This window comes from Tenrec ecaudatus, chromosome 2 (assembly GCF_050624435.1).
Source record: "Tenrec ecaudatus isolate mTenEca1 chromosome 2, mTenEca1.hap1, whole genome shotgun sequence".
NCBI classification, from domain to species: domain Eukaryota; kingdom Metazoa; phylum Chordata; class Mammalia; order Afrosoricida; family Tenrecidae; genus Tenrec; species Tenrec ecaudatus.
This window is the reverse complement of record NC_134531.1, coordinates 252,827,033-252,854,325: the sequence shown is the minus strand read 5'-3', so window position 1 is coordinate 252,854,325 and position 27,293 is coordinate 252,827,033. Positions and strand designations below refer to the sequence as shown.

The 27,293-nt window shown below is 37.6% G+C and overlaps 2 protein-coding genes across 2 annotated transcripts; one reads left to right on the top strand and one right to left on the bottom strand.

Moving 5' to 3' along the window:
- Positions 1-4,698: 4,698 nt before the first annotated feature.
- On the bottom strand, positions 4,699-5,628 carry LOC142441443 (olfactory receptor 5K3-like). Its single transcript, XM_075543424.1, has one exon. It carries the CDS (start codon positions 5,626-5,628, stop codon positions 4,699-4,701), a length of 930 nt encoding a protein of 309 aa, XP_075399539.1.
- A 19,805-nt stretch (positions 5,629-25,433) lies between these two features.
- LOC142441442 (olfactory receptor 5K1-like) lies at positions 25,434-26,417 on the top strand. Its single transcript, XM_075543423.1, has one exon. The coding sequence runs from the start codon at positions 25,452-25,454 to the stop codon at positions 26,415-26,417; it is 966 nt and encodes a 321-aa protein (XP_075399538.1). The 5' UTR covers positions 25,434-25,451.
- The last annotated feature ends 876 nt before the right edge of the window (positions 26,418-27,293 follow it).

Below are 27,293 nucleotides of genomic sequence, written 5' to 3'. Positions count from 1 at the left end.
CAGAGATCCTAATTCTGGGCTTCAATTCTTCACAGTAAAAGAATATGAAAAGATTTATTTAAAAATTTGAGAATGGACAATGAAAAGGTAGAGAGAGGACTTAGAAACAGTATCTTACAAGAAACCAGGAAAAGTAAGTCTCAGTAATGCAGCATCCAAAACAATGAAAGTACAAAAGACCATTAAGTGTAGTTGTTTTCAAAAACTATATTTGACAGACACATGTGTAGATCTAATTTTAAGAATGAGAATATATTTTCATTATTTTAGATGTTCACAAAATCATACAGAAAAGATATATAAGAATGATATATAATTTGTCTTAGCAGTGGATATTGTATGCAAGTTCATAATAAAAATTGATTTTTCAAATTACTTAAAATCTTGATATGCCATCATGTTCAAGGAAGAGGAAAATGGGAAGATTTCAAGAAACAGTGAAATAAATTAAAAATATTTATTATAACAAAACTTTAAATAATAATAATATAGCACAGCAATAAAGGCTCCTGCAAGGTAGGGCAAAGGAAGGGAGGGTGGGGATAAAGGAGAATTCTTATCAAGGAGTTAAATAAGAAAGAAAATATTTTGGAATTGATGATGGCAGGAATTGTACAATTATGCTTGACCCAACTGAATTATGAATTGTTATAACATCAGTAAGAGATCCCAATAAAAATTATTTTAAATACCACTGCCATCATAGCCTATAAATTTTTATGTGTAGGGACATACACATCTTTCTGCTGCAGAACACCTGGTGGATTTGAAACTCTGATTTTGACTAACATACCAACACTTTGCTCCTTGTACTAATAAGACTCCTTCTAATATAATTAAAATAAATCAATGTCTACATTTGATAAAGAGAAATATAACGATACTATAGAAATTAAAAAGTAGTTGCAGTTTAAATGCATAGATCATGGTGGGTAAAACACTATAGGTTTTTGAAATACAGTTTTAGTATTATTTTTAAAATTACTTTGTGATAGCAATCACAAAGAAGGGAGGCCAGTTTGAAGCTACTACTATAGTCTGGAAGGAGATGCTGACAGCAATGGAACTGCATGCAGGAAGTTTAAATCGACAGGTCTGCCAGCATTTGACACATACAGGTAGGCCCCAAATTCCTGATCAGTTTGCATTTCAGAAATTCCATCTGTTGTTGGAAAAGAATCAAATTGTGTCCCTTGTTAGAATAGTTCGGTGGCCAGGCACCATCTAGTGCTTCTGGTCTCAGGATGGACGAGGCTATGGTTCACGTAAGCTCTTAGTGCAATGGACTAATTTCTCTGTATGTCTTTGGTTTCTTTTTCTTTTACACAGATAAGCAAATTTTTCTAACCTGGACACTTGCAAACATTTAAGTCCCAAGATGCTTTTCATTAAATTAGGATGTAGAGGTTAAACATTATATACTATGTTGTGCAAGTGGTCAAGTTGTCACGCCAGACTAAGTTGTCACCTTAAAACCCAGTAAATCAATCCCAGGAGGTGCTTCGTTATGTCTGGGAAGTGTCCATGACTGTGTCTTTTAGTTCTTTATTACACACAACTCACCCAAACTCACTGCCATCACACTAATTCTGACTCCAACTGACCCTATAGAACAGGGTAGAATTACATCTGGGGGTTTCTGAGACTGTAAATCTAGGGGGCAGAAAGTCCTGTCTTTCGCTTTTGGAGTAGCTAGTGGTCTTGAAGTGCTGTCTTTGGGATTAGCAACCCAACATATAGCCAGTGCTCCTTATTATAAATAAGGGGTCTTCAAAAACGCTGTGAAAAAAGCCATTATTTTTATCCTAAGAGCTTTATAAAGCTGCCTCCTGTGTGAATATACATATGCACACAAGAGCATAGGTATACATATGCCTACAGATATATCTTTACATGAACACATGTACACACCCATGTCCCTTCCTCTGCACATTTATGCTCACTTTTATTTATGTATGTGGGAGCCCTGATGGTGCAGTGGTAACACACTGGACTGTTATCTTCATGGTTGTCAGTTCGAAACCACGAGTAGCTCCATGGGAGAAAGACTGGGCTTTCTACTCCAGTATACAGTTACAGCGTCGGAAACACACAGGGGGTCACTAAGAGTTTGAAATACACCCATGCATATTTTTTGGTCCTAAATGATATGGTTGTAAAATTGTCCATAAAGTGTAAGAAAAGTGTCACCTCCTTTTTATGCATGTTAAGTGTAATCCTTTATCAAGTTCAAGTTGTGCAGATTGCACTTACATCCGATATTTCCATTCTCATCACCAAGCATGGCACACTATTTAGAGAGAGATTTCCCCTCCTCCTAGCTTCTCCCTGTTCACCAACATGGAACATTGCTTCTTGTATGCATACTTACTTGCCTTTTCATAAAAATGAGGTCATACAAGGCTTGTACTTTTGTGATTGAATTTTTTCATTCAGAATAATGCCTTCAGATTTATCCATGTTACATGACTTTTGAGGACTTGTCCATATTCTTTATGATTGTGTATTCACTCACAGAAGTTTTTCACAAACTTGTTATACTCCAAGTATGACAAATATTTATGTAAACTACCACAGTAGTAAAAAGTAATGAAAAAGGACATTATCATCGGGAAATATTATTGAATGCCCAAATATGCGAGACTGTTTTAAGTTCTGATGATATACAATCAGCTATGATTTGGTTGATTCTGACAAGAAGATAACACCTTGATTTTGTTATCCTGCAATTGCAAATTGCTCCTTGTTTCTTTTTTAAAATGTTCTTTATCGCTATGTACCTCTTTCTTTCTTTTCTTACACTTCCCAGTGTCACCTCTTGAGAACTAATGTTTGTATCATTGCAGTCACCCCATTGTTTCTAGCTTCTCTGTCTAGTCAAATGCCAAACCAGTTTTCTAAAAGAAATCATATTATTCTACTACCAGGATGTTTGATGGCTTTAAGCAGATTCAGTTTCCCTAATGTGTAGAAGTTCATCCTGCTTGGTAGAGTCATAAGTGAGCAATAAAGAAGAAGACACCAAGTGAGATGGCTTGTACACAATACTTTCCACAATGGGCTCACATTTAGGGGCTATTCAGAAGATTGCACATGACATTGCACAGATTTCATTGTGTTGTGCATAGAGTTGTTTAGGAGTCTAAACCACCTTGACAACTGTAAGCAACAACGTGACATAGAACATGTCAGGAAATGGATTCACTTCCATCCTGGTTTCCTGCACTCATCGGCTTTCACCAATAGCGTTGCCAGTTTTCTACCTCTACACCCCCTTCTTCCTCCTTTGCCCAGTGTTCACACACATGGCCATCACTGTTGTCTGTGCTCGTGCTTTTATGCCTATTCCCCCTCCAAAGTGAATGTTTCAGCTTAGAAACATCTCATGTCTGTGGATAGTTTAGGACTCAGTATCTCAGGCTACATCGATCTCCATTTTCTTTATTCCCAAGCACGTACCTAACACATCCTAATATTACACGTGTGTAACCTACATTGATTTCCACTCCTCAATATGTGTATGTCCAATTTCCTTACTAATTTTAAGAATTTTGAGATCTTCTGTGACTTAAATTCCTGTAAAAAGAGCAGTAAAATAGTATGGGCAAAAGGTTCAGTGATTCAGATTTATTGGGGTGCCTCCATGAATGTGGGCAAGCTACTAATATTTCAAAGAGGATTTTTTTAATTCTTAAAAGCATGGACAATAATGTACAACTCATCTGAAGGTAATTTATAGAAAAGTTCCAGTTTGATGTCTACCAGAGGGAAGATTTTCAGTAAACTAAGTCTCTTTCATATACGTACATTTAATTGATCAAAAATATTTTTATTTGTCATTTTAAAATTTTCACAACTTGCTGCCTGACATGTTGAGCTGAGCAGCAGCATCTGGTTTCTGTTAATGCTAGTAATATATCAAATGCTTACTTTGGAATTGGTTCAGGTAATTGATTTTTCTAATAACCAAATAAGCAAGGCTTTCTAAGGGGAAAATCATTTAATTACATTCAGGAATTGCACTGTCATGCATCATAGACAACTATCAATCTTTGTGAAAACATTCAAATCATAGGAATTTATGTATAAATAGCAATATTTTCAGCTAATGATTTTAAATTATAATAGAAGCATTCTATTCCAGAGAGTTTGAAACGCAAAATGACTTAACACTAGAATTACAGAGGCCCTTGATTGGATAACCTGTATTCTTTATATGTCTATATTCAATCATCCATTATTTGGAGAACCAAATTCAAATACATAAGTTATTTCTGGTAGATGGTGTGGTTTAAGTAACCCATATGAGACCTTGAAATGAATGAGACTTCTTAGTAAGATTATGCGTAGGGGTTACATAAATGTGCTACTGATGCTAAATAGATTCGTTTCCATCTTTATTTGGAAACCTACCTTTCTACACTGAATTTTATGGCTAGGGGTTGTTGAAAATGTTGAAATTTGTGGTTAGTTCCTCTGTGACATAATATATGACCTTGGAAGTAGTCGTTTAATTCACTGACAAGAGATTTAGAAAAATATAGGTTAGCAGAATCACTTCTCTCTGAATTCATTTAAAATAACCATAATTTAGTTTTTAATATGTGATATGCAACTTGGTCATTTTCTCAGAATCATTGATATTGAAAAGTTTAAATTAAATCAATTTGTCATAAGTGATATATATTTTAGAACGTTCTAAGATTTTCTCTTCATAAACTTTTTCATAGCATTTATTATTTCCTTATTCCTTAGACTATAAATAAAAGGGTTTAATAAAGGAATTATTATTGTGTAAAAAACAGCAACTGGTATCTCTTTGTCTCCTTCTTTGAATGAAGTGGGTCGAATATACATGAACAGAAGAGAACCATAGAATATTGAGATAGAAAGGAAGTGAGATGCACAAGTGTATAAACTTTTGCCTCTTCCCCCCTTGGATTTCATTTGGAAAATAGTGAAAAGAATGCAAATATAAGAAATCACAACTATGACAACCGTTAAGATTTGAATTAACCCTGCAATGATCAGTATCATCAGTTCATTGATATATGGGTCAACACAAGAGATTCTATATAATGGAAGAACATCACAAAAAAAGTGATTGATCTGATGAGACCCACAGAAGGTTAGCCTAAATAAAAGTCCTATATGAACCACAGAATGCAGGTTCCCAGCTATATAGGCTCCTATGGTCATATGATAGCAAAGTTGCTTTGACATCATGGTGTGGTACTGCAGTGGTCTGCATATGGCCATGTAGCGGTCATAGGCCATTGCTGCCAGAATAAAGCAATCTACGGTTTCAGCAAGGCAGAGAAAATAAAACTGTACCATGCATTCATAAAGCGAAATCATTCTGTCCTCAGAAAAGAAGTTCTGTAACATCTTGGGGGTGATGGCAGAGGAGCAGCAGGAATCCATCAGAGCCAGGTTGCCCAGGAAGATGTACATGGGTGTGTGCAGACGGCGCTCCGTGGAAATCAACACCACCAACCCTAGATTGCCCACCATGGTGATCAGATAGATGACAAAGAACACCACAAACAGCAGGGCCTTTAGATCTGGGTATTCCGTAAATCCCATTAGGATAAAGTTCATTGTCGAGGAGTGATTGTCCTGGATCATCTCTTCTCTGATGAAATAAAAATTAAGGAGATGGGATACTAATTCAGCGTGTGCTCATTTGTCTTTTGAATTTCTCTTATAAACACAGAGTACAGCCCCATCTTCAAACTTTCTTTGCTGTCTCTAAAACACGCATACATACTTCTAAGGAAAATTTGTCTTCCTAAAGCATTATCTTAGATGACCTCAAGAACTGAAGCTCAGGATTCACAAGAATACGTCAGTATTTCCAGTAGAATATTTGAAATGAAAAAGTTTGTGTTTAAGAATTTAAAGAGTTAACAGATACGATGAACAAAACCTCTAGATTTATTGTTCTTGGATCATTTGCTGTCAGTTTTTGTATTGATGATCTTTAATGAGTACCTAAAATCAACTTTATACCTTGCTTCACCCGAGTAAACATTTGTTTGGTATACTATGCAGTGAGTGAATGTTTTAATAAAGCATTCTGTAGATGTACTAAATGTATAATTAACACATGATGCTATGACAGAGCATATTTTCTGAGACAAGTTGTAAATAAATTTTTTTCCTGTAATTTTATTTTATTATTATTTTTAATCATTTTATTGGGGGCCGATACAATTCTTATCACAATCCATAAATACATCCATTGTGTCAAGCACATTTGTATATTTGTTGCCATCATCATTCTCAAAACATTTGCCCTCCACCTGAGCCCCTGATATCCGCTCCTCAGTTTTCCCCCTCACCCCCGCACCCCACTCCCGCATGAACTCTTAATAATTTATAAATTATTATTATTTTGTCATATCTTATTTTGTCTTCTTCCTTATTGGAATGCTTTGCATTTCTAACGCCAGTGTCTTTTTGTTTTACCATAATGAGATCTGGTTACAATATTATATAAATTATGACCATATTATAAGATTTGATATATATCCATTTGTATCCTCTCCAGTTTGTTCCATAGTCTTCTACCACTTTCTACACAGTCAAGATAATTTTCTCTCCATTTACATTTGTTGGTGTTAAGTGGTCATCATTCATATTTCAGGAAGAAAAGCTTTGCTTCTCTGAAGACCTCTGCATTTCTTGTTTATCATGTGTATAGTTTAGGATGGCACTTACATTTTTCTGTCCCATATGCAGCAAGAGCTCTTCTGCCTTAAGCTTTTATCCCATTTTCAGCTCTTTATCCCCCATCTCAGTGCCACACCCTCATTTTCATAAGCGCTGACTGTCCTTTCTATGGACTTACTGAGTTTGAGTCAAAGCTGACTCGTGGCTATGCTATGGGACAGAGTAGAACTGTCCCACTGAGTGTCCAAGACTGTATGACTTCACGTCAACAAACTGTCTTACCTTTCTCGCTAGGTGCAGTAGTGAGTTTTAGTTTCCAACTTCTGAATTTAGATGTCCAAAGATTACCCATTGCTCCCTACTCATGCTATTATCTCTTAGAAATAGTTATTTCAAATATATGTATTTGGGAATTTGATGAAATAGTCTTTAAACTTTTTTATTTAAGGCATAGAATGACTATAATGAATATTATTTAATAGAGTGTTAATTCAATAATCTGGACCACACTGATCTCCATTTCCTGAGACTTAAGCATGTGTTATATTTTCAACATAACCAAGAATTTCTAGTATTTATTCTTTCTTATGTGTATACATGCATTTAAAAAATAAATCTTAAGCATTTGAGATTATTGCTGACCCAAATTTCTATGTGCGAAATTATAAAATGCTAAGCTAAAAAGGCTGAGGTGCTGTAAATCTTGACTTCACCATGAAGACCTAGACAAATGAACTGCTTTTAAGTGTCTCAACTATCTCTCTACAAAGTAAGTGAAGTTATTGACATCTTCAGAGAAGATTATTATGAAATTTGAAGAACAGCCTACTATGAATATTAGTTAATGTTCTCTTTTTAAAATTAGGATTTTTATTATTTGATTTGAATTAAAAACTTTTGTAAACATATGGGCAAGACAATATTTGTAAATTAATGTTCAGGTATACAATTTAGTGATATTTATTTTTAATAATCCTGGGAAATATTTTCTACCATATTTCCTATCTTGAAATATTATATATTACAGCACAATAGCTTGTGGATTAATACAGTAAGGGAACTTTTAATATTTTATCAAATATATTTTTAAATTTAAAATATATATTGTATATTTTAATTTTCTAAATTTTTAAAAGAGAAAAGACTAAATATTTTGAGAATTTTTTAGAGTAAAATTTGTTTGGCCTATAATGGTCATATCTCTAATTTTTATTCATAGTAGCAACACAACACAAATAATAATGTAAATTTTATAGTTAAAATAAATTAATTTTTCTATAATATTAAAAGTAATTCTTATTCATAAAAAGAAACTGGCTAGACCTTTTACCAACATTTTAAAGTGTTAATTATAAAATATTAAATCATCCAACTGAATTAAGAATAACTTTAAATATATATCTTAATTATTTAATAGAAATATTTCATGCTTCTTCCTGTCTGCTTTGTAATTCTGCCTTATTCAGAAATCACAGTAGTGTATCTCATCCTAGTTCTCCAAATATTCAACTTATACAGATGATAGGATGTAGCTAATAACTTGAAATCTAAAAACAACACAAATAATAAAGTCTGAGCATTAAAATATATATAAAATTCAATATTAAAAGAAAAAATCAATTAGAATATTTACCCAAATTTCTCTGAGAAGGGTTTGTAATAGATGATTGCTTCCCTTATAGTGTTAGCACCAACAGAAGTTCTGCATATAAATTTTGGTCTCTAAACATTTGGGATTAAAAGAACAAACAAACTAGGTGACTAGTAATAGGTCAATGACTGTAATTATAGTGCAAACTTCATTTTCCATCCAAACCTAAGGGATTTACTGGAATTGACAGCCATGTATTTCTGTGGGGAGATTGTCTTCAGAACACCAAAACTATGTGGCATTAATTAAAAATGCTTCATAAGTCACTTTGTTTAAGAAAATGACCTTCACTAATATCTGTGGTGCTCATGCTGCTGACTCTTAAGAATCATTTTAATACAACCATTAACATACAGACTGAAGAGGGTGTTCTCATTCCTGGCCCTTTGGAGCACTCATTTAATGTTTGTTGAATGAAAGACCAAAAAAACCCACAAAAACCCTCACAGTCCAATGCTCAAGAATGATTAATGGTGCCTTATTATTTTTCAAACCGAATCCATTTTGTGTGTTTTGGTATTTCACAGACTACATACCCCACCTGCATCTAGTGTGGCTCGCTTTCTTCCTCTCAGTTCAGGGCATTTTCCAAGGCCCATTACCTTACTGCCTTTCTGTGCACTCGGTTCACCTTTGGTTCAATGAAATTGTTTGTAAAGTTTCCTACTTTTCATTCCCCTCATACACAGTTTTGAGCTCAATCTTACCTCCCCATGAGGACTACTCAGGCCCCTTACATCATATTGATCTTTCCTCTTTCTGACCTACGTGTCACTTGCTTGCCACCCTAACACACTTGACAATAACTTTACTAAGTGTAACTTATATAAATGTTCCACTACACTAAAATATTATGGAAGCAGATCCCCCCCCGCCCCGGAAAAAAATTGGAAAAAAGCTCATCTGGTTGGAGCTTTCGTCATACGCATTTCTTCTGCTAGGTGAGCATCCAGCAACTTTCTCTGAATTAGTGCACTAAGTGGCATCGCCTGAGAAGGTTCTTTCTGGTCACAGTGAATTTTTTCACTCAAACCTCCTTTTTGGTGATGGGTGATTTAAGAGAACTGCATGCCACCGTAAAATTTTATTTACTGCTAGGGAAAAATGCCACAGAAACAGTTGTGATGTTGAACACAGCTTACAAAGACAGTATTATGGGGGAAACTCAAGTATACACGTGGTTTACTTGTTTCCAAAAAGGTGAAATGATGATTGATGATAAACCTCTGTCAGCTTTCCACACGGATGAAAATGTTGACTTGTAATGCATTTGGAGTTTGTTCTATCAGGTAGCTCAGACTGTTAATCAAGCTTTCTATTTAGAGGTTCTAAAAAGGTTGCATAACATTGTGAGAAAAAAAGGCCTGATTTTTCCCCCTGGAAGAATTTACTTTAGAGGACAGCACTGAAGCTGTATCTAGGGGAGAGGGACATGGCTGATCAGAGCACACGGGAACAAATTAATGTGTGGGGGGGCGGGGGGAGAGTGGAGCACATCATGGCCCACCAAGCCTGGAGGACAATATCCCTGCCAATGCACAGAGTGGGCCACTATGAGACATGACGTCCCTCACTGACCCATGCCCTACAAGGGACAACACTGGAGACAGGATTGGCCAGGACTGACCCCAGGACACCTAGGCAAAACAAAAAAGGAAGGCAGGAGAGCAAATGGAAGGAGCAGAGCATGCAGCTCCCGATGGATTGCGAAGGATAGACTTTGGTCTAGAGTGTAGCACCCCATCAGATTTGACTGGAGGACATGCCTAGAGATAAAAAAAATCAGACCTTGATCTATTTACAGGGTTTTCTTTCTCTTTTAAATTTAATTTTTTTCTTTTTTATTTAATGTATTCTTCTCTGGATCATTGGTTTTCTTTTTGTTGTCAGCGCTGTGTTCTCTTTTGTCACTTGTCTTGCTATGCCTTTTGGTGGGGTGCATATTGTGCATATTTTCATCTCTGCAGCTATATCTAGATAAAATAAACTAGATGAATAATCTGGAGGAGAAAACAATGGGACCGATGGTTCTGGGGTAAATGGGAGAGGAGGAGGCAGGGAAAGGAGGTAGTGTTGACCAACCCAGGGACAAGGGAGCAACAAGTGATCCAAAATTGGTGGAAAGGAAGGTGTGAGAGGCATGGTAGGGATTCAGCAAGGGCAATGGAACCGAAAGAAATTAAAGGAAATAGAGGAAAGAACTAGGAGGCAAAGGGTTTTTAATATAGGTCTAAATACGGGCATGTACATGTGTAAATATATTTATATAGAATAGTGGGGAATAGATCTACGCACATATATTTATAGGTTGAGTGTTAAGGGAGCAGATGGACATTGGAACGCTACTCAAGTACTTAATCTATGCAAGGACACTTTGTTCTATTAAACTGGCATCTCATGATGCCTACCTTCCCGATATGATCACTGAAGACAAATGTGTGCATAAACAAATGTGATGAAGAATCCTGATGGTGCCCAGCTATCAAAAGATATAGCATCTGGGGTCTTAAATGCTTGAAGATAAATAAGTGGCCATCTAGCTCTGAAGAAACAAAGACCACATGGAAAAAACACACTAGCCTGTGTGACCAGGAGCTGTTGAAGGGATCAGGTATCAGGCATCAAGGAACCAAAAATCATATCATTGTAAATGAGGGTGAGTGCAGAGTGGAGACCTAAAGCCCATCTGTGGGCAACTGGACACTTCCTTACAGAAGGGTCACAGAGAGATGAGCCAGTCAGGATGCAGTGTAGCAAGGATGAAACATTCAACTTTCCTCTAGTTCTTAAATGCTTCCTCCCCCCACTATCATGGTCCCATGTCCACCTTACAAATCTGGCTAGACAGATGATGTAAATTGGTACATATAGGAACTGGAAACACAGGGAATCCAGGACAGATGTTCAGAACCAGTGGTGAGAGTGGCAATATCAGGAGGGTGGACGGAAGGTAGGGTAGAAAGAGGAAACCGATTACAAGGATCTACATATAACCTTCTCCCTGGGGGATGGACAACAGAAAATTGGGTGAAAGGAGACATCATACAGTATAAGATATGACAAAATAATAATTTATAATATATCAAGGGTTCATGAGGGAGAGGGGAGCAGGGATGGAGGGGGGAAATGACGAGCTGATATCAAGGGCTCAAGTAGAAAGCAAATGTTTTGTGAATGATGATGGCAAAAAATGTACAAGTGTGCTTGACACAATGGATGTATTGTGTATTGTGATAAGAATTGTATGAGCCCCCAATAAAATGGTTTTTTTAAAGGCCTGACTTGTGGAAAATGGAAGACTGGTTTTGCCACCACAACAACACGCCTACTTCACGCAGCCATCTCAGTGCACCAGTTTCTGGAAAAAATAGCATACTCCTCTTGTCCCCTGACTCGCCTGATCTCACCCCATGAGACTTTTTTTGTTCCTACAAATGAAGAAGAACATGAAAGGACAGTGATTTGATGTCCTTGAAGATGTGAAATAAAAATGAGGGAGGTACTGTCAACCATCCAAAAGGTGAGTTTTTAAAATGTTTCCAAGAAAGGAATTGCAGGTTTGACACATGTGTTAAATGTAATTGAGAGTAATTTGAAAATAAGGTTGTTTTGTTAAAAAAAAATTTAAATACATCATTTTGAAAAAAATTCTGGTGTCTTTAGGGGACCTCCATGTATTTGATATAAAACATTAAAATAGAAATGCAAAAAAGATAGAGACTAGGTAAAAGGAGTCATTCTAAAATGTTTTCATATATTGATGATAGAGCTTTGTTGCTCACTAATACTACTATTAAAGTAATAGTAACTTTTGTTAGATTCATATAAAAATGTATATATATCAACCAAACCAAAGGCAAGCCCACAACCCTAAAGGACAGAATAGAATTTCCTCTTTGAGTCTCTATGATTACATGTTAGGGGGTCTCATCTCTCTCTCAAGGAGCAGTTAGTCTGTTCCAAACACTGACCTTACCATTAGCAGCCCAACTTGTCACCCACTGTGCCACTTGTGAAGTTAAGTGTAGCATATTATCTTTGAAATCTTTGATACAGTAATTCGAGGTCCGGCTTGAAAGTATTTCCTGAGTTTCTCAATGTCCTAAATAGCTGAGGGTTACCCAATACAGACATGGCTGCTCAAACGGGAGAATAATACAAGCGGTAAATTCATTCAAGAAGAAGAAAGGGCTCTTCGGGGAATTCAAACCAGGCACAAGCAGGCCTGAGCTTTGGGTCCTGGATCTTAGACATATCTGAAGGGGGAGGAAATGTAGAGTTTATGCTAAGGCTCCAGTGGAGATGACAACAGACCCCCTATAGTTTTGAGAAAATAACTTAATGCCTACAGTAGATACTTATTATTAGTTACTCAAAAGGAACTCCCTGGCACATAATGAACTTTTAGTAGAGAAAGAGCTCCTAATCCTGGGACAGTGAATGATCATAAAAGCAGAACTACACTTTATGACTGGAATTAAGTCAAACTAACCAAGTGCAAGGTGGCTTTCAAAACACTCATGAAGATGAAATCCAATTAAAAGATAATGGAATTCTTGCAAGGGCTTTTCAAAGCCTCTTCCTATAAACCCACGCAGAGACAGAAACAATCCATTATAAGTGAAAAGTTGTAGATCCAGGATGAGGCAGGAATAGGGTCAGAGGACAGACAGAGTAAGCTGCACACACAGGTGAGTCAGAATTCATGTCACGCATCACTGTTGCACTTACATCTAGTCTTCCACTCATAATTCTGGCCTCAACAGTTGTTACAATATTAAATGCCAACCTTGATTCTTGAATGATCAGCTTGGCAAGCTGATATAAACAGAAACAGGTTGCTGGTGAGCTATCATACCTCCTAGTAATGGTTTTAAAAGTCAGCAGAAAAAGGAAATTACCACTGTGTAATTAACTAATCTTTTATTTATGTTTTATAGAAAAAAAGTTGGCCAAAATACAAATATGTTCAGAGGAAAAAAAAGATACAAATATGTGGTGTTAGGGTAGAGGGTGGTTGATGTTGATCAGTGATATACACGGAGACATATAAACATATCTGTGGAAGATGTACATGAATGGATCTACTAGAGTAAATATGAAGTATAGAAAAAGGTATATGCCATTTTCAAGCTGAGACTACGTATCATGGGATTGACATTAACAACGAGACAGAATGAAACAGCTTGGGTCCTCCAGCTGAGACCACAGTTCAGATCATACAGCTTTGTCATGTGCTTCACTTTGACTTGAAAATACACAACTTGCCAGTGAATGAGACCAATGTGGAACCCGTAATAGGACAACACACCTAGATGTCTTAGTCAGGGTAGACTACAGAAACAAATTCATAGACACTCATATGTGTATAGGAAAGAGTTTAATATACAAGATTAGCTGACATTGAGAAAACATCCCAATCCTGTCCAGATCAAGTCCAGAAGTCTGATATTAACCAATATATTTGATTCCAATCTATGAAGTCTTCTTCTGATTCATAAACCACATGCAATGATGCCAAATGCAGGAAGATCACAGGCAAGTGGGTGTTAAATCTTGTGGATCCAGTGGCGTTGTAAGCATCTCAGTGCTGGCAGGTGTCTCCACGTGGCTCCTACAGTTCCCAGGGCATGGGGTCTATCAGCAGAGTGCCATGTGTCTTGTCAGTAGAGCATCTCTCAGGGAGTGGGAAGAGAGAGGGTGTTTCCTATCTCCAAGGAGGAAATACAAGAATTTCCAAAATCCTCAGGGGAAGGACATGCCCACAGAAAGGCCTCATTATTTATGACCCAATTGACAGATGAGACTCAACTCCTTCACTCTTAATCCTCGCAAGTCCCAAACTGACACCAGATTATGTAACTACCACAATTGGTGACAATTTAGCTACTATAAATATATTTGACCTTGAAAAGAGTAGAAATTCACTTGACAGGATATAGTACATAATACAGGTATGGACTATCTTGTCATATCAAGATCTCATACATGGCCTCTAGCTGAGGGTGATTAGAATAATTCATGATATTGTACTATGCCAAAATAACCATAATTTATAGCCAAGCACGTGTGGCATTTGACAATTAGTGTCCTAGTGGGCTTATATTTCACAACATCCAAAAACCAATGTCTTAATAAATTAATGAAGTGGCCTATTGAAATTGCAACTAAGGAATCATCTTGGAGTTCATATCTTATAATATGACATATGTCATACATCGATGACCATTACATCATTTCATGTCCTTATTACTATATCTACAAGGGGGTACCGCCAAAAATGGAATTTTTAAGGTATGTATTTTTTAAATGTTTACAAAATAACCTTATCATCTTCAAAGTACTCTACGGTACGCTTAATACATTTGTCAAATTTGTGATTCCATTGGAATCATTTTTCAAACTTGTCTATTTGTATGGCTGACAGCACCTTCCTCATTTTTTTCTTCACCTCTTCTACTTTGTTGTCAGATCACTGTTCTTTCATGTCCCTTTCATTCGTGGAAACACAAAGAAGTCTCTCAGTGCAAGGTCAGGTGAGTAAGGTGTGTGGAGCAAGAGGAACACACTGGTTTGAGATGGCTGAGTGAGCAGATACATTGTCGTTGTGGCAAAACCATATTTGTCTGCCGCAAATCAAACTTTTCTTTCCACACAGTTTCACAATCTTTTCCAAACCACTAAATAGAAAGCTTAATTAACGGTCTGATCTGGTGAAATGAACTCCAAATGCACTATGGGTTGACATTTTTGTCCATGTGGGAAATTTATGGCCATCAAAAACAAGATTTGTCATCAATCGACATTTCATCGTTGTGGAAATCAGAAAAACACTCTTACAATTGAGTTTTTCCCATAGTTCTGTCTGTGTAAGCCACGTTCAGCATCATAACAGTTTCTGCAGCAATTTTCCCCAGGAGGAAACAATATTTCACAGACACGCACTGTTCTCTTAAATTGGCTATCACAAAAAATGAGGTTCAAGTGGAATAGCTTATATGAAAAAAAAAATGCACCATGACCATAAAGAAACTTCCCAGGAGACACCACTGGGTGCACTAACTCAGAGTGAGTTCTTGGGTGCTCACCTAGCATACTACGAAAACTGTGCTCATCAGAGCTTTTTATCTGTTTTATTTTGGGTGGGGCGGAATCCCTTGGATTGGGGTCAAATTATCTGGATCCTGGAACTTCTTAAGTGGCCCATTTGGAGAATTTGCACTTCTTGACAAGAAACCTGAACAGTAGGGATTCAGACGTGCTGGATCTCACAGTAAAAAAAATCTTTTACTAGGAAACACAGAGAGAATCTCATACTTAAAACTACAGCTACCACCCAGTTACATTGAGTCATTTGTACTGAGTGACCAGAAGGCAAGGAAGAAGTTATAAGACTCACAAGGATAATTGACTTTGATCACGAAGAAGAGGTATGGCATCTTGGAAAATATATTTAGGATTCAGATGATCCATCAGTATGTCTCAGTACTATGCTGTACAGTTTGAGAATAAAGACAGGTGTTAAGAACCAGGACTTGAAAAGGGCGTGTTCACCAAGGATGTAGAACCTTAGGAATCTGACTTCTGTGTCATCCCACCAGGTTAGCCGTCAACGCCAGTGGGTGTATTAGCTAAAGCGGATGGAAACCCAGAAGTGGGAAGAATATGAATATTGGTCCCCAGATTATCTCCAACAAGTGAAACTGCAGGTTATCCAACTGAATAGTATCATTGAAGATTCTTGAGTGAAAACAAAAGTAGCAGAACTAGAGTAGCAGAAGAATTGTTTCCAGAACATATTATTAGGAAAAAAGTAGAACGGTCCAACAAGTAGAGAGTCTGGATCTGTCTTTCACAGCTGAAATTCAAAATACTGCCATTGGATGGGGTGGAGCACAAACTGCCATTGAGTCCATTCTAACTCATGTCGTTGTTGTTTGTTGTTTTTTTTTTAGGTACCGTCCGGTACATTCCGACCCACTGTGACTGTATGTGCAACAAAATGAAGCAATGCCTGACCCTGTGCGGTCCTCACGACTGTTCCATGCAAACCCGGCATTGCAGCTACCGGGTCATCCATGTTGTTGAGGGGCTTCCTCTTCTCCACTGCCCTCCCTTTACCAAGAATGATGTCCTTTCCAGGGATTAGTCTTTCCAATTCAAAGTGACCCTGTAAAGGATTTCTAAGACCGTGCATCTTCATCAGAGCAGACAGTGGAGTTCTAGAGGCATTGAACTGCCAAGTTGCAGCATCACCAACGTTCCTTCAGCCAGGATCCCACGTTAATCCCCAGCAGAGCGTGCTCATAACTGAGAATTCTCATCTGCGGCACTGTCCAAAATGGGCCTTAGTATCCCACAAGAATCGAAAACTACAGACCAATATCCCTAATGAACATTGATGCAAAAATCCTTAACAGAATACTAGCCACCATAATACAAAAGTATATAAAAGAAATAATTCACCATGACCAAGTTGGATTCATATCAGGGATGCAGGGATGGCTCAACATATGAAAGACCATTAGTATTATTCATCACATTAACATGAAAAACTATAAGAACCACATGATAATATCAATAGATGCAGAAAAAGCATTCGACAACATGCAACATCAATTCCTGTTTAAGACACTTGCAAAGATAGGAATGGAAGGAAAGTTGCTCAAGACAATACAAGCTATATATGAAAAACCAACAGCCAACGTGGTAGTCAATGGAGAGAAGACTAGCACAATCCCACTGAAAAAGGGGACCAGACAAGGATGTCCCTTGTCCCCACTCTTATTTAATATCGTGCTGGAGGTTTTTACTAACAGCATAAGGCAAAGAAGAGACATCCAAGGTATTTGTCTGGGGAAGGAAGGGGTGAAACTATCATTATATGCAGATGATATGATTTTATATATGGAAAATCCCAAAAATTCCACAAGGGGAGTACTGGAAGCAATAGAAGAGTTTGTCAGAGTGGCAGCATACAAGATCAACAAACAGAAGTCCATTGGACTGTTAAACACATCGGATAAGACCACAGAAGAAGAGATCAAAAAGGTAATACCCATCACAATAGCCCAAAACAAATGGAAATATCTAGGCATATACCTGACTGAAAAACAAAAGATCTATACAGTGAAAATTATAGAACACTATTACAAGAAACCAAGAGTGACCTCAACAAATGGAAGTATGTCCCATGCTCATGGGTTGAAAGACTCAATATAGTTAAGATGTCATTTCTGCCAAAAGCACTATATAAATTTAATGCAATACCAATAAAATTACCCTCATCTTTCTTCAAAGAAATGGAAAAACAAACTGATTACCAACTTCATATGGAGAGGGAAGAAGCCCAGAATTAGCAGAGAACTCCTCAAGAAGAAGGACACCGTGAGAAGGCTTGCTTTACCTAAGTTTGGCACATACTATACAGCCACAGTTCTAAAAACTGCATGATAGTACAGCAATGACAGATACTCAGACCAATGGAAAGAAACAGAAAACCCAGAAATAACGTCATCAGCATACAGACAGCCGATCTTTGATAAGGGCCCCAATAATATCAAATGAGAAACAGTGGCCCTCTTTAACAAGTGGTGCTGGAAAATATGGATATCTACCTGCAGAAAAATGAAGCAAGACCCTTATCTCACTCCATGCACAAGAATAAACTCAAGGTGGATCACAGACCTTATTACTAAAATCTACAATACCCTGCTAGCTCCCAAAAAGAAAAAAATGAATAGCCCACTTGAGAGGTGGGAAAGGACTTGAACAGAAACTTCACAGGGGCAGAAATCCGAATGGCCAACAAACATATGAGAAAATGTTCCCAATCTTTAGCCATAAGAGAATTGCAAGTTAAAACAACAATGAGGTACCACCTGACACCCTCAAAGGTAGGCAAATTCAAAAAATCAGAAAGCAACAAATTGTGGAGGGGCTGTGGGGAAACAGGAACTCTCGTCCACTTCTGGTGTGCCTGTAAGGATGTACAGCCACTATGGAAATCAATATGGCGATACCTAAAACAGATGGAAATAGAGTTACCATATGACCCAGCAATCCCCCTACTGGGCATATACACAGAAGAGGCAAGAAACAAACCAAGGCCAGACATCTGTGCTCCAATGTTCATTGCAACACTGTTCACAATTGCAAGGAGTTGGAAGCAACCCAAATTTCCATCAACTGATGATTGGATTAAAAAACTGTGGTATATACATACAATAGAATACTACGCATCACTAAAAAGCAGTGATGAAGGTATGAAGCACATAGCGACATAAGAAGAAATGGAGAAAATCATGCTAAGTGAAGTAAGTCAGGCACAAAAGGACAAGTACAACATGAGCCCGCTGAGGTAAGTATTTAAAGAAAAAATGCAAAAGGGCCATAGGGAAAAGCTACTGTATACAAACATTTTTGGGGTGAGGACTGTGTAGTATGTCAGAGACCAGATCAAATTCGGGGATGCACATGGTAGACAACTGGGCAGGAGGTTGCAAAAGGGGGGAAAAGGATGAATATAAGAAAGAAAAGGGGAACGGAGGCATGGGGCACTAACCCACCGAAGGGGAGGGTATTGTTTATATCTCCACAGGGAAAGAGGGACCAGACTTCAACCCAGTGCCTCAAGGTGTGAGTGCAACATTCCTGCGTGGAGTAGGGAACTAGTATAACAGTCTGGGAGGCTGGCCCCAGTACCAAACATTGAGTGAATGCCTGCCTCTCCCCCCAGAACAATTTGTTTCAAAGGACGACATTGATTCTGCAGCTCTGGGAAAGGGACATATCTGATTGGAGAAAAGGGGAGCAGATGAAGGGGGAGGAGGAGAGAGTAGAGCACAGCCTGGCCCACCAGGCCGTGAGGATTATGTTCCTGATTAGAGCAGCCAGTCTACAGAGAGGACAACAAGGCTGGCCGCACTATGAGACATGATGCCCTCACTGACCCATGGAGCTACAGGGGACAGCACCGGAGACACAGTGTGAGAATTGCACCTGACCTGATCCCACCACACCAAGACAAAGCACTGGGGGAGTGCAGCAGAACAGCAAGGGAATGGAGTGGCAAGGTCCCCAGGGAATGCTGAAAGTGGACTTTAGGTCCAGGGCGTGGTGCCCCAACAGACTGGTCTGAAGAACATTCCTAAAGGCCAACAAACGATCCTTGAACTAACTACAAGCGTTTCTTTCTTGATGTGTTTTGTTTTGTCCTTGTCAGTGGATTGTTGTTGTTGTTTTGTTGTATACTCTTTCTTTGGTGTCCTCTGTCTTGTTTTTGTGCATGTTATTATCTCCACAGGTCGGCCTAAATAAGATTGGCTGGATGAACTATCTGGAGGAAAAACAATGGGACCGACAGTTCCGGGGGGACTTGGGATAGGGGCAGTTTGGGGGTAGGGAAGTGGTGTTAACAAACCCGGGGACAAAGGAACAACATGGGATTCAAATTGGTGGTAAGGTGGGCGTGGAAGCCTGGTAGGGAATGATCAAGGGTAAGGTTACATAAAGAAGTATAGCTGTAACCCAGGTGGGGAGGGAGCATGATAGTGGGGCAGGAGGAAAGTCAAGGGAAATAGAAGAAAGAGCTAGGAGGCAAAGGACATTTTTTGAGGTCTAGACAAAGACATGTACATGCAAATATATACATGAGAATGGGGAAATTGATCTAAGTGCCTATATTTATAGGTTTAGTATTAAGGTGGCAGAAGGACCTTGGGCCTCTACTCAAGCACTCCCTCAATGCATGAATATTTTCTTCTATTAAATTGGCATTCTATGATGTTCACCCTCCTGACACAACTGCTGAAGCCAAAGCTTTTGAACAAGTAAATGTGATGAAGAAACTGATGGTGCCCGGCTATCAAAAGAGATAGCATCTGGGGTCTTAAAGGCTTGAAGATAAACAAGCGGCCATCTAGCTCAGAAGCAACAAAGCCCACATGGAGGAACACACCAGCCTCTGTCATCACGTGATTCCAAAGGGATCAGTTATCAGGCATCAAGAACAAAAAAATCATATCATTGGGTGCACACCTCCATGATACAATCGCTGAGGCCCAACAGGTGTATAATCAAATGTGGCGAAAAAAGCTGATGGTGCCCGGATATCAAAAGAGATAGTGTCTGGGGTCTTAAAGACTTGAAGGTGAACGAACAAGTGGCTATCTAGCTCAGAAGCAACAAAGCCCACATGGAAGAAGCACACCAACCTGTGTGATCACGGGGTGTCAAAGGGATCGGGTATAAGGCATCATCAAAAATAAAAAAATCTTACCATAGTGAATGAAGGGGGAAGTGCAGAGTGGAGACCCAAGGCCCATTTGTAGGCCACTGGAGTTCCCCTCACAGAGGGATCTTGAGAAGGAGTTGAGTCAGTCAGGGTGCGATATAGCACCGATGAAGACTACAGCTTTCCTTTAGTTCCTAAATGCTTCCTCACCCCCCTCCCCCCACTACCATGATCCAAATTCTACCTTGCAAATTTGGATAGAACAGAGATTGTACACTGGTGCAGATAGGAACTGGAGGCACCGGGAATCCAGGGTGGATGATACCTTCAGGACCAGTGCTCTGAAGGGCGATACTGGGAGGGTAGAGGGTGAGTGGGTTGGAATGAGGGAACCAATTATAAGGATCTACATGTGACCTCCTCCCTGGGAACAGACAACATAAAATGAGGTGAAGAAGACACTGGATAGGGCAAGATATGACAAAATAACAATTAATAAATTATCAAGGGCTCATGAGGGAGGGGGGAGAGGGGAGGGAGGGGAAAAAGAGGACTTGATGCAAAGGGCTTAAGTGGAGAGCAAATTCTGTACAGATGTGCTTTATACAATTGATGTATGTATGGATTGTGATAAGAGTTGTATGAGTCCCTAATAAAATGTTTTAAAAAATTGATTAGTCTCAAATTGATATGCTTTCTCTTCTTAACTTTTTCATAACACTTTTATTTCCTTATTTCTTAGACTATAGATAAAAGGGTTTAATAAAGGAATTACTACAGTATAAAAAATAGCAATTGATATATCTTTATCCCCTTCTGTACCTGATCTTGGTCGAATGTACATGAGGAGAAGCCAGCCATGGAATATTGTGATGGAAACAAAGTGAGAAGACAAGTCGATAAGGCCTTGCCTCTTCCCTTTTTGGAGTTCATTTGGAAATGGTGCAAAGTATGGTTTTTAATACTTTGTTTTCTTTTTGATTATAATTTTTCTCTGTTTCACTTCATTTTTGTTAGTTTGTTCTGGTTGTTTTGTATGTTTTTCTCTTTGTGAAATTCAGGATAGGTGACCCTACACGGAATTCATGGTTTCTTGGGAATATGTGGGGCAGGGTGGGGGCTAGGAAATGAGGATTGAAGAACAAAAATGGCTGCTACAATTTTTAATCTTTACAGTCATGAAACAACACTTTTATTTTACTTTAAAATACTCACTTGGTGGTTGCTTGTTTCAGTTACCTAGGAAACTAATACATTAACCAAACAAACTGAGATGTATGATTGATTGGCAGTGTGGAACCATTATAGATTAAGTAATGGAAGTTTCCTAAATGCAGAAATATTTTGAGGAAAGGAGCCTTTCAAGATATTCTTTTAGACTTGCAAGAAAATGTGAAGAGTTTTCTAGTAATTATGGTATAAAGACATTATAAATATAAGTTCAAAATAATATTTCAGAAACTATGTTATTTGCGTACACACTCGAGTTATAGAAGTTCTGCCACACCTCCCCTCTAAGGCGGCCAATTCTAACTCAGTTCCTACTTCTTCTAGGAAGCTTTTGTTAACCAACAAAGGGGGAATTTTGTCCTTCCAATTATTTTCAGAATGATGACAAGGGCAAAAATTACTAACTCACATGAATGAAAACCAAAGAAGCATGTTAGAAATTGTTTAGAGATGGGCATTCATCTTACTCTCTAGTTCTCAAAGGACACATTTAACCATTCCAATATAGTATGACTGTAATGTTCAGGGGATTAGGTCTCTCAGGCTCTAGAAGGGTGTCAATGCCAAGAGAATCCCCTGAGAATTATACTGCACCTTTAAACCATTCTCTACCAATGACAAAAATATTATCATTGACCTGTTGGTGGAAATACTTGTCTAACTGATTCTGAGGATAGAGTTTTATTTCTTGATCTACTTTAAAATTTAACATCAGGCAGCAACCAACTGGCTTTTATACAACTTTGACTTGTGATATACAGGTGAGAACATACTTAAACTTAATTTTAATAGAAATACTAATGTCCAGAAATATTTATTTCTCTGGTTTTTGGATTTTTCTTATGATAGTTATTTTTCAATCTTTTAAGTTTCCTAAAATACTACCTTTAATTTATTATAGTTTAAGCAATAAACAAACAACAATGATTTATTTGGATATTTTCTAACTTAAAGAGAAACAAAAATTTATACAAAATTAATATTTAAATTCACAGTTTTATAATAGGATATATTACACTATTGGAATTTTTGAAACATATCTGAGCAATGTGGTTTGCCATATAACATAATTATTAGATTTTATAATAAAAAGTATTTCAATTTTTTACTGCAATCACCTATTAAATTACAGGAACAAGGGCTACAGTTTCAAGTGATATTTTTCACTCCCTGATGAATTTTAGAGAGTTTTCCATTTCCCCTTTCTTATTGAACACAGAAATAAAATATCAATGAAAAGTTCACCTATTCCTGGTCAGTTATAATCAACTGATCTAACTGCGTGCAATCTTCTCATGCTGTGTGACTTCAAGCTGCCTAGGATATAACACTAAATGAAAAAAAGCTTATTATATAGACTTCAAATGGTGATACATATATCTGTGATATATATTTTTAACTTCAAGTTGACAAGGGCAAATCATTTAATTTTTTAAAGTACAATTTAATTAAATATTTATTTAATTTACAAAGTAAAATTAGGCATATTTCAGATAATCATTTATTACAGTTTTTCCTAAAATTGTCAGCCTCAAATAATCTGATATTTGAGTCAGAATTATCTTGAGGAAATTAAAAGTTAAATATTTTTCTTAAATCTCTCTAAAAACTTTAGATCCTCTTAGAAACTTCATATTTCAAAGAACAGATGCTAAGCTTTGTAACTCTATGGTAGTGTTTGTGTGTGTGTGTGTGTGTGTGTTTGAGTTGGAAGAGAATATTGGTGGTGCTGGGCAGGCACATTAGCTCAATAAATACTGATCCTTAAATTAACTAAAATGCACATAGGTGGATTGAAATAAAACATTCCCCAGTGGCTTAAAACTCTTATCGCTAAAGAAAAATGTAAGCTGTAGATAAACTGAAGTATAATAATATGAATATCACAGAGCTATAGAACATTGTGGAAGCATCTACATATGTATAATTGTGGCAATCATTATCGCGGGAAGTAAGCACAGAGGTGTAGTGGTCATCAGTTGGGCTGCTAACAACGAGGTCACCAGTTTGAAACCCCCTGCCCCTCTGAGGGAGAAAGACAGGGCTGTCTATTCCTCTAAAGAATTCTGGACTCAGAGACTCTCAGGACCAGTTCTACAGTGTATACGAAAGGATTGCTCTGATTTTTCCGTTTTTATTACTACTCTGGTCTCATGCGGGGATTGCGTTGAGGACTTCCTTGGATACCGAAATCCAGGGATATACCTTAAATATGAAATCCTATTTGCATATAGCCTATGCACTCATATATTTTAAATCATCTCTAGAGTGCTTATAATACCTTATACAATTCTCTGCAAATAATAATCCAGCAACTTAACCTTACACTTTGACCAGCTACTTTCTTCTTTCCCACGCTCTCATCTACACACAATAAAATCTTTGGTCCAATTTGCTCCATAGATGTTCCCTTATCTTAAACCAAATAATTATCCTAAGATTGTGCCAAGTTATCTTCTACAGGCAATGAGTAACAGTTCCCATTTCACCAGCTCTTCAAAGCTTCTTAAACGGTTGGTTCCCCTTGGAGGTGGCAAAACTGAATGAAGGGATCACCAAAAAAATTGGTAACAGGAAAGCATTTCTGAAAGTTCAACACGAAAATTAGTGAACAGCGGAAGCAGTGATGAATCCAAGGTATTCTGGGAGCATTTGCCCCGCTTGCAAGTTTCTTGGACAAAAGGAGTCATGAGTTTGTCAAAATAGAGATATCTTTATTATGGATTCATAACAGTTTATGTAATTGATCATAAATCTAAACATTCTTAAACAATTTCAAAATTATATTTCTTTTGATCTTTTTCTATTCCTGTTCTTTCCCTATTTTCTAGTATTCGCTCCTAGTGACTTATATAAGCTCTTTTGAACATTCCTCATTTTATTGTAAACCATTTGCCAATTTGAGTTGAACATTTGGTTTTACTTGTGTTCTTGACATAGCTTATAATTTAATGTATAGTTTCTAACATTCCAGAGTTCTTCATTTTCTTGGTAGGGTTTTTTAAAATGTGAAGACACATATGCAATTTCACATTGCAGGTATCCATTAGGTTATAACTGCCATGGAAGGTCTTCAGTGGAGCAACTTAGTGCTTTGTTTTCCTCTAATCTTGGATCTCGGTTTCCATCCACATCATTGTCCCTCCTAATCCTGCAAGTCACACGAAGTCGAGTATGTCGTCCTTCCCACTTTCAACGCACTTTGTTTTTAAGTGTATATTCAGAGATAGTGAATTGCTAGGCATCTACAAATTAAATTAGTCATTTAAAGAGCACTGAACAACATATATACAAGCATTTAAATAGTTTGAGAATACTCATTTGAAGAATTTTAAATTATAAATCAGCTTGAAATAGCTCGCATAGAGGAGATTATCTATTTAGAATATTCCTCTCCAGATGTTAAAAGTCGTCTTTGTGCATCCAATCACGTTGTTCCTCAAAATATGATGTGAAGAAATGTAAATAGGCAATAGCATTAGGAGAGTGATTCTTCCCAGAATTAGACATGCACAAAGTCCAGGGAACAGAGGGACGAATTATAGAGAACATTCATTTCCCTCTTGGATTAGAAAAAAACTCAACAGGTGAATTGAGCCTATTTTAAATTAGCATGAATTTCTGAGGAAAAAATTTTTTTTCTCAACAGAGAAGTCAGGAATGGCTGATAAAAACCATACAATGAAAACCGATTTTGTCCTCGTCGGATTTATGGATCACCCAGAACTGAAGACACTAATGTTTGTGGTGTTCTTTGTCATCTATATGGTCACCATGGTGGGCAATCTTGGATTGGTGGTATTGATTTCCACGGAGCGCCGTCTGCACACACCCATGTACATCTTTCTGGGAAACCTGGCTCTTGTGGATTCTTGCTGTGCTTGTGCCATTACGCCCAAAATGTTAAAAAACTTCTTTTCTGTGGACAGAGTTATTTCACTTTATGAATGTATGGCACAATTCTATTTTGTTTGCACTGTGGAAACTGCAGACTGCTTTCTCCTGGCAGCAATGGCTTATGACCGCTACGTGGCCATATGCAGTCCCCTGCAGTACCACACCATGATGTCAAAGCAACTCTGCATTCAGTTGACCACAGCGGCCTTCATAACTGGAAATTTGCATTCCATGATTCATGTGGGGCTTCTATTTAGGCTAGCATTCTGTGGAGATAATCACATCAACCACTTTTATTGTGATATTCTTCCTTTATACAGACTTTCCTGTGTTGACCCTTATATCAATGAACTAGTAGTATTTATTTTTTCAGGACCAATTCAAATCTTTACTATAGGCAGCGTCTTAATATCTTATGTCTTAATCCTTTTCACAATTTTTAAAATGAAATCCAAAGAGGGAAGAGCCAAAGCCTTCTCTACCTGTGCATCCCACTTACTGTCGGTCTCGTTATTCTATGGCTCTCTTTTCTTCATGTACATTCGACCAAACTTGCTGGAAGAAGGAGACCAAGATATACCAGCTGCTATCTTGTTTACAATTGTAGTTCCCCTACTAAATCCTTTCATCTATAGCCTGAGAAATAAGGAAGTAATAAGTGCCTTGAAAAAAATGCTGAAAATGAAATCTCAGGAAAGTCGGAAACAAATGACAGCTACTGTGGCTTAATCTTAATGCAGCAAGTGACTTAGTGGATTAAGTACAGCAAACAGCAAAACAACAACAACAAAAGATATCTTATGAATCATCCAGGGAAAGGTGCACATGGAATATGAAATATTAAAATATATCAGAATGCAACAAAAGCAGCAACACATTCAAGGTAAAGAGCAATTTGTGCTAAATCTTAATTCAAAATAAGAAAAAAATTAAAACAAAACATTCAATTATAAAAATCTTTTAAGAATGAATTAAAAAACCACTTTCAAATACTGTCAATTTCATGCACTATGTCAGCACCAGAGATTTTCAACACCAAAGAGCAACACAGAAAATAATGATTACTAATACATTGGAGAGGTGTGCTGCGCAATGACAAGCAGTCCCTATCACAGCTTGCAGAGTGAGCATGACATTTTAAAGGGATGGTGCTCATATGAGCCTTACCGCAAATAAGATCTCTTACTACTATAGAAGTGACAACATTGTGTCAAGTTAATTGGGAGGAGGCAGTACAAACTGATGAGCAAGGCCCCAAACAAGCAATGTACAGATGGCAAACAAACACATGATAAGAAGCTCAACATCATATGTTATTGAGGAATTGCACATTGTGAAACAACGATAAAATACTGCTACACATCTGAAATTGAGAACACTGAGGAAGAATCCTGGGAAGGATGAGGAGTAGAGGAAATGCTCACTCATTGCTGGTGATGCAGCTGAGGACTCAGGGCAGGTGCTTACAAAACTAAGCTTGTCTGAGTTGCTGTCGAGTTGATTGTGACTCATGGTGACTCCATGTGCTCACAGAGTAAACTGCTTCAAAGAGCTTTCTTAGCTGTAATCCTCATGGAAGCAGATTGTCAGGCAGTCTCTTCCACA

Bases quoted from the DNA above. Each gene is read 5' to 3' on its own strand.
- LOC142441442 (XM_075543423.1), top strand. From the start codon at position 25,452: ATGGCTGATAAAAACCATACAATGAAAACCGATTTTGTCCTCGTCGGA.
- LOC142441443 (XM_075543424.1), bottom strand. From the start codon at position 5,628: ATGATCCAGGACAATCACTCCTCGACAATGAACTTTATCCTAATGGGA.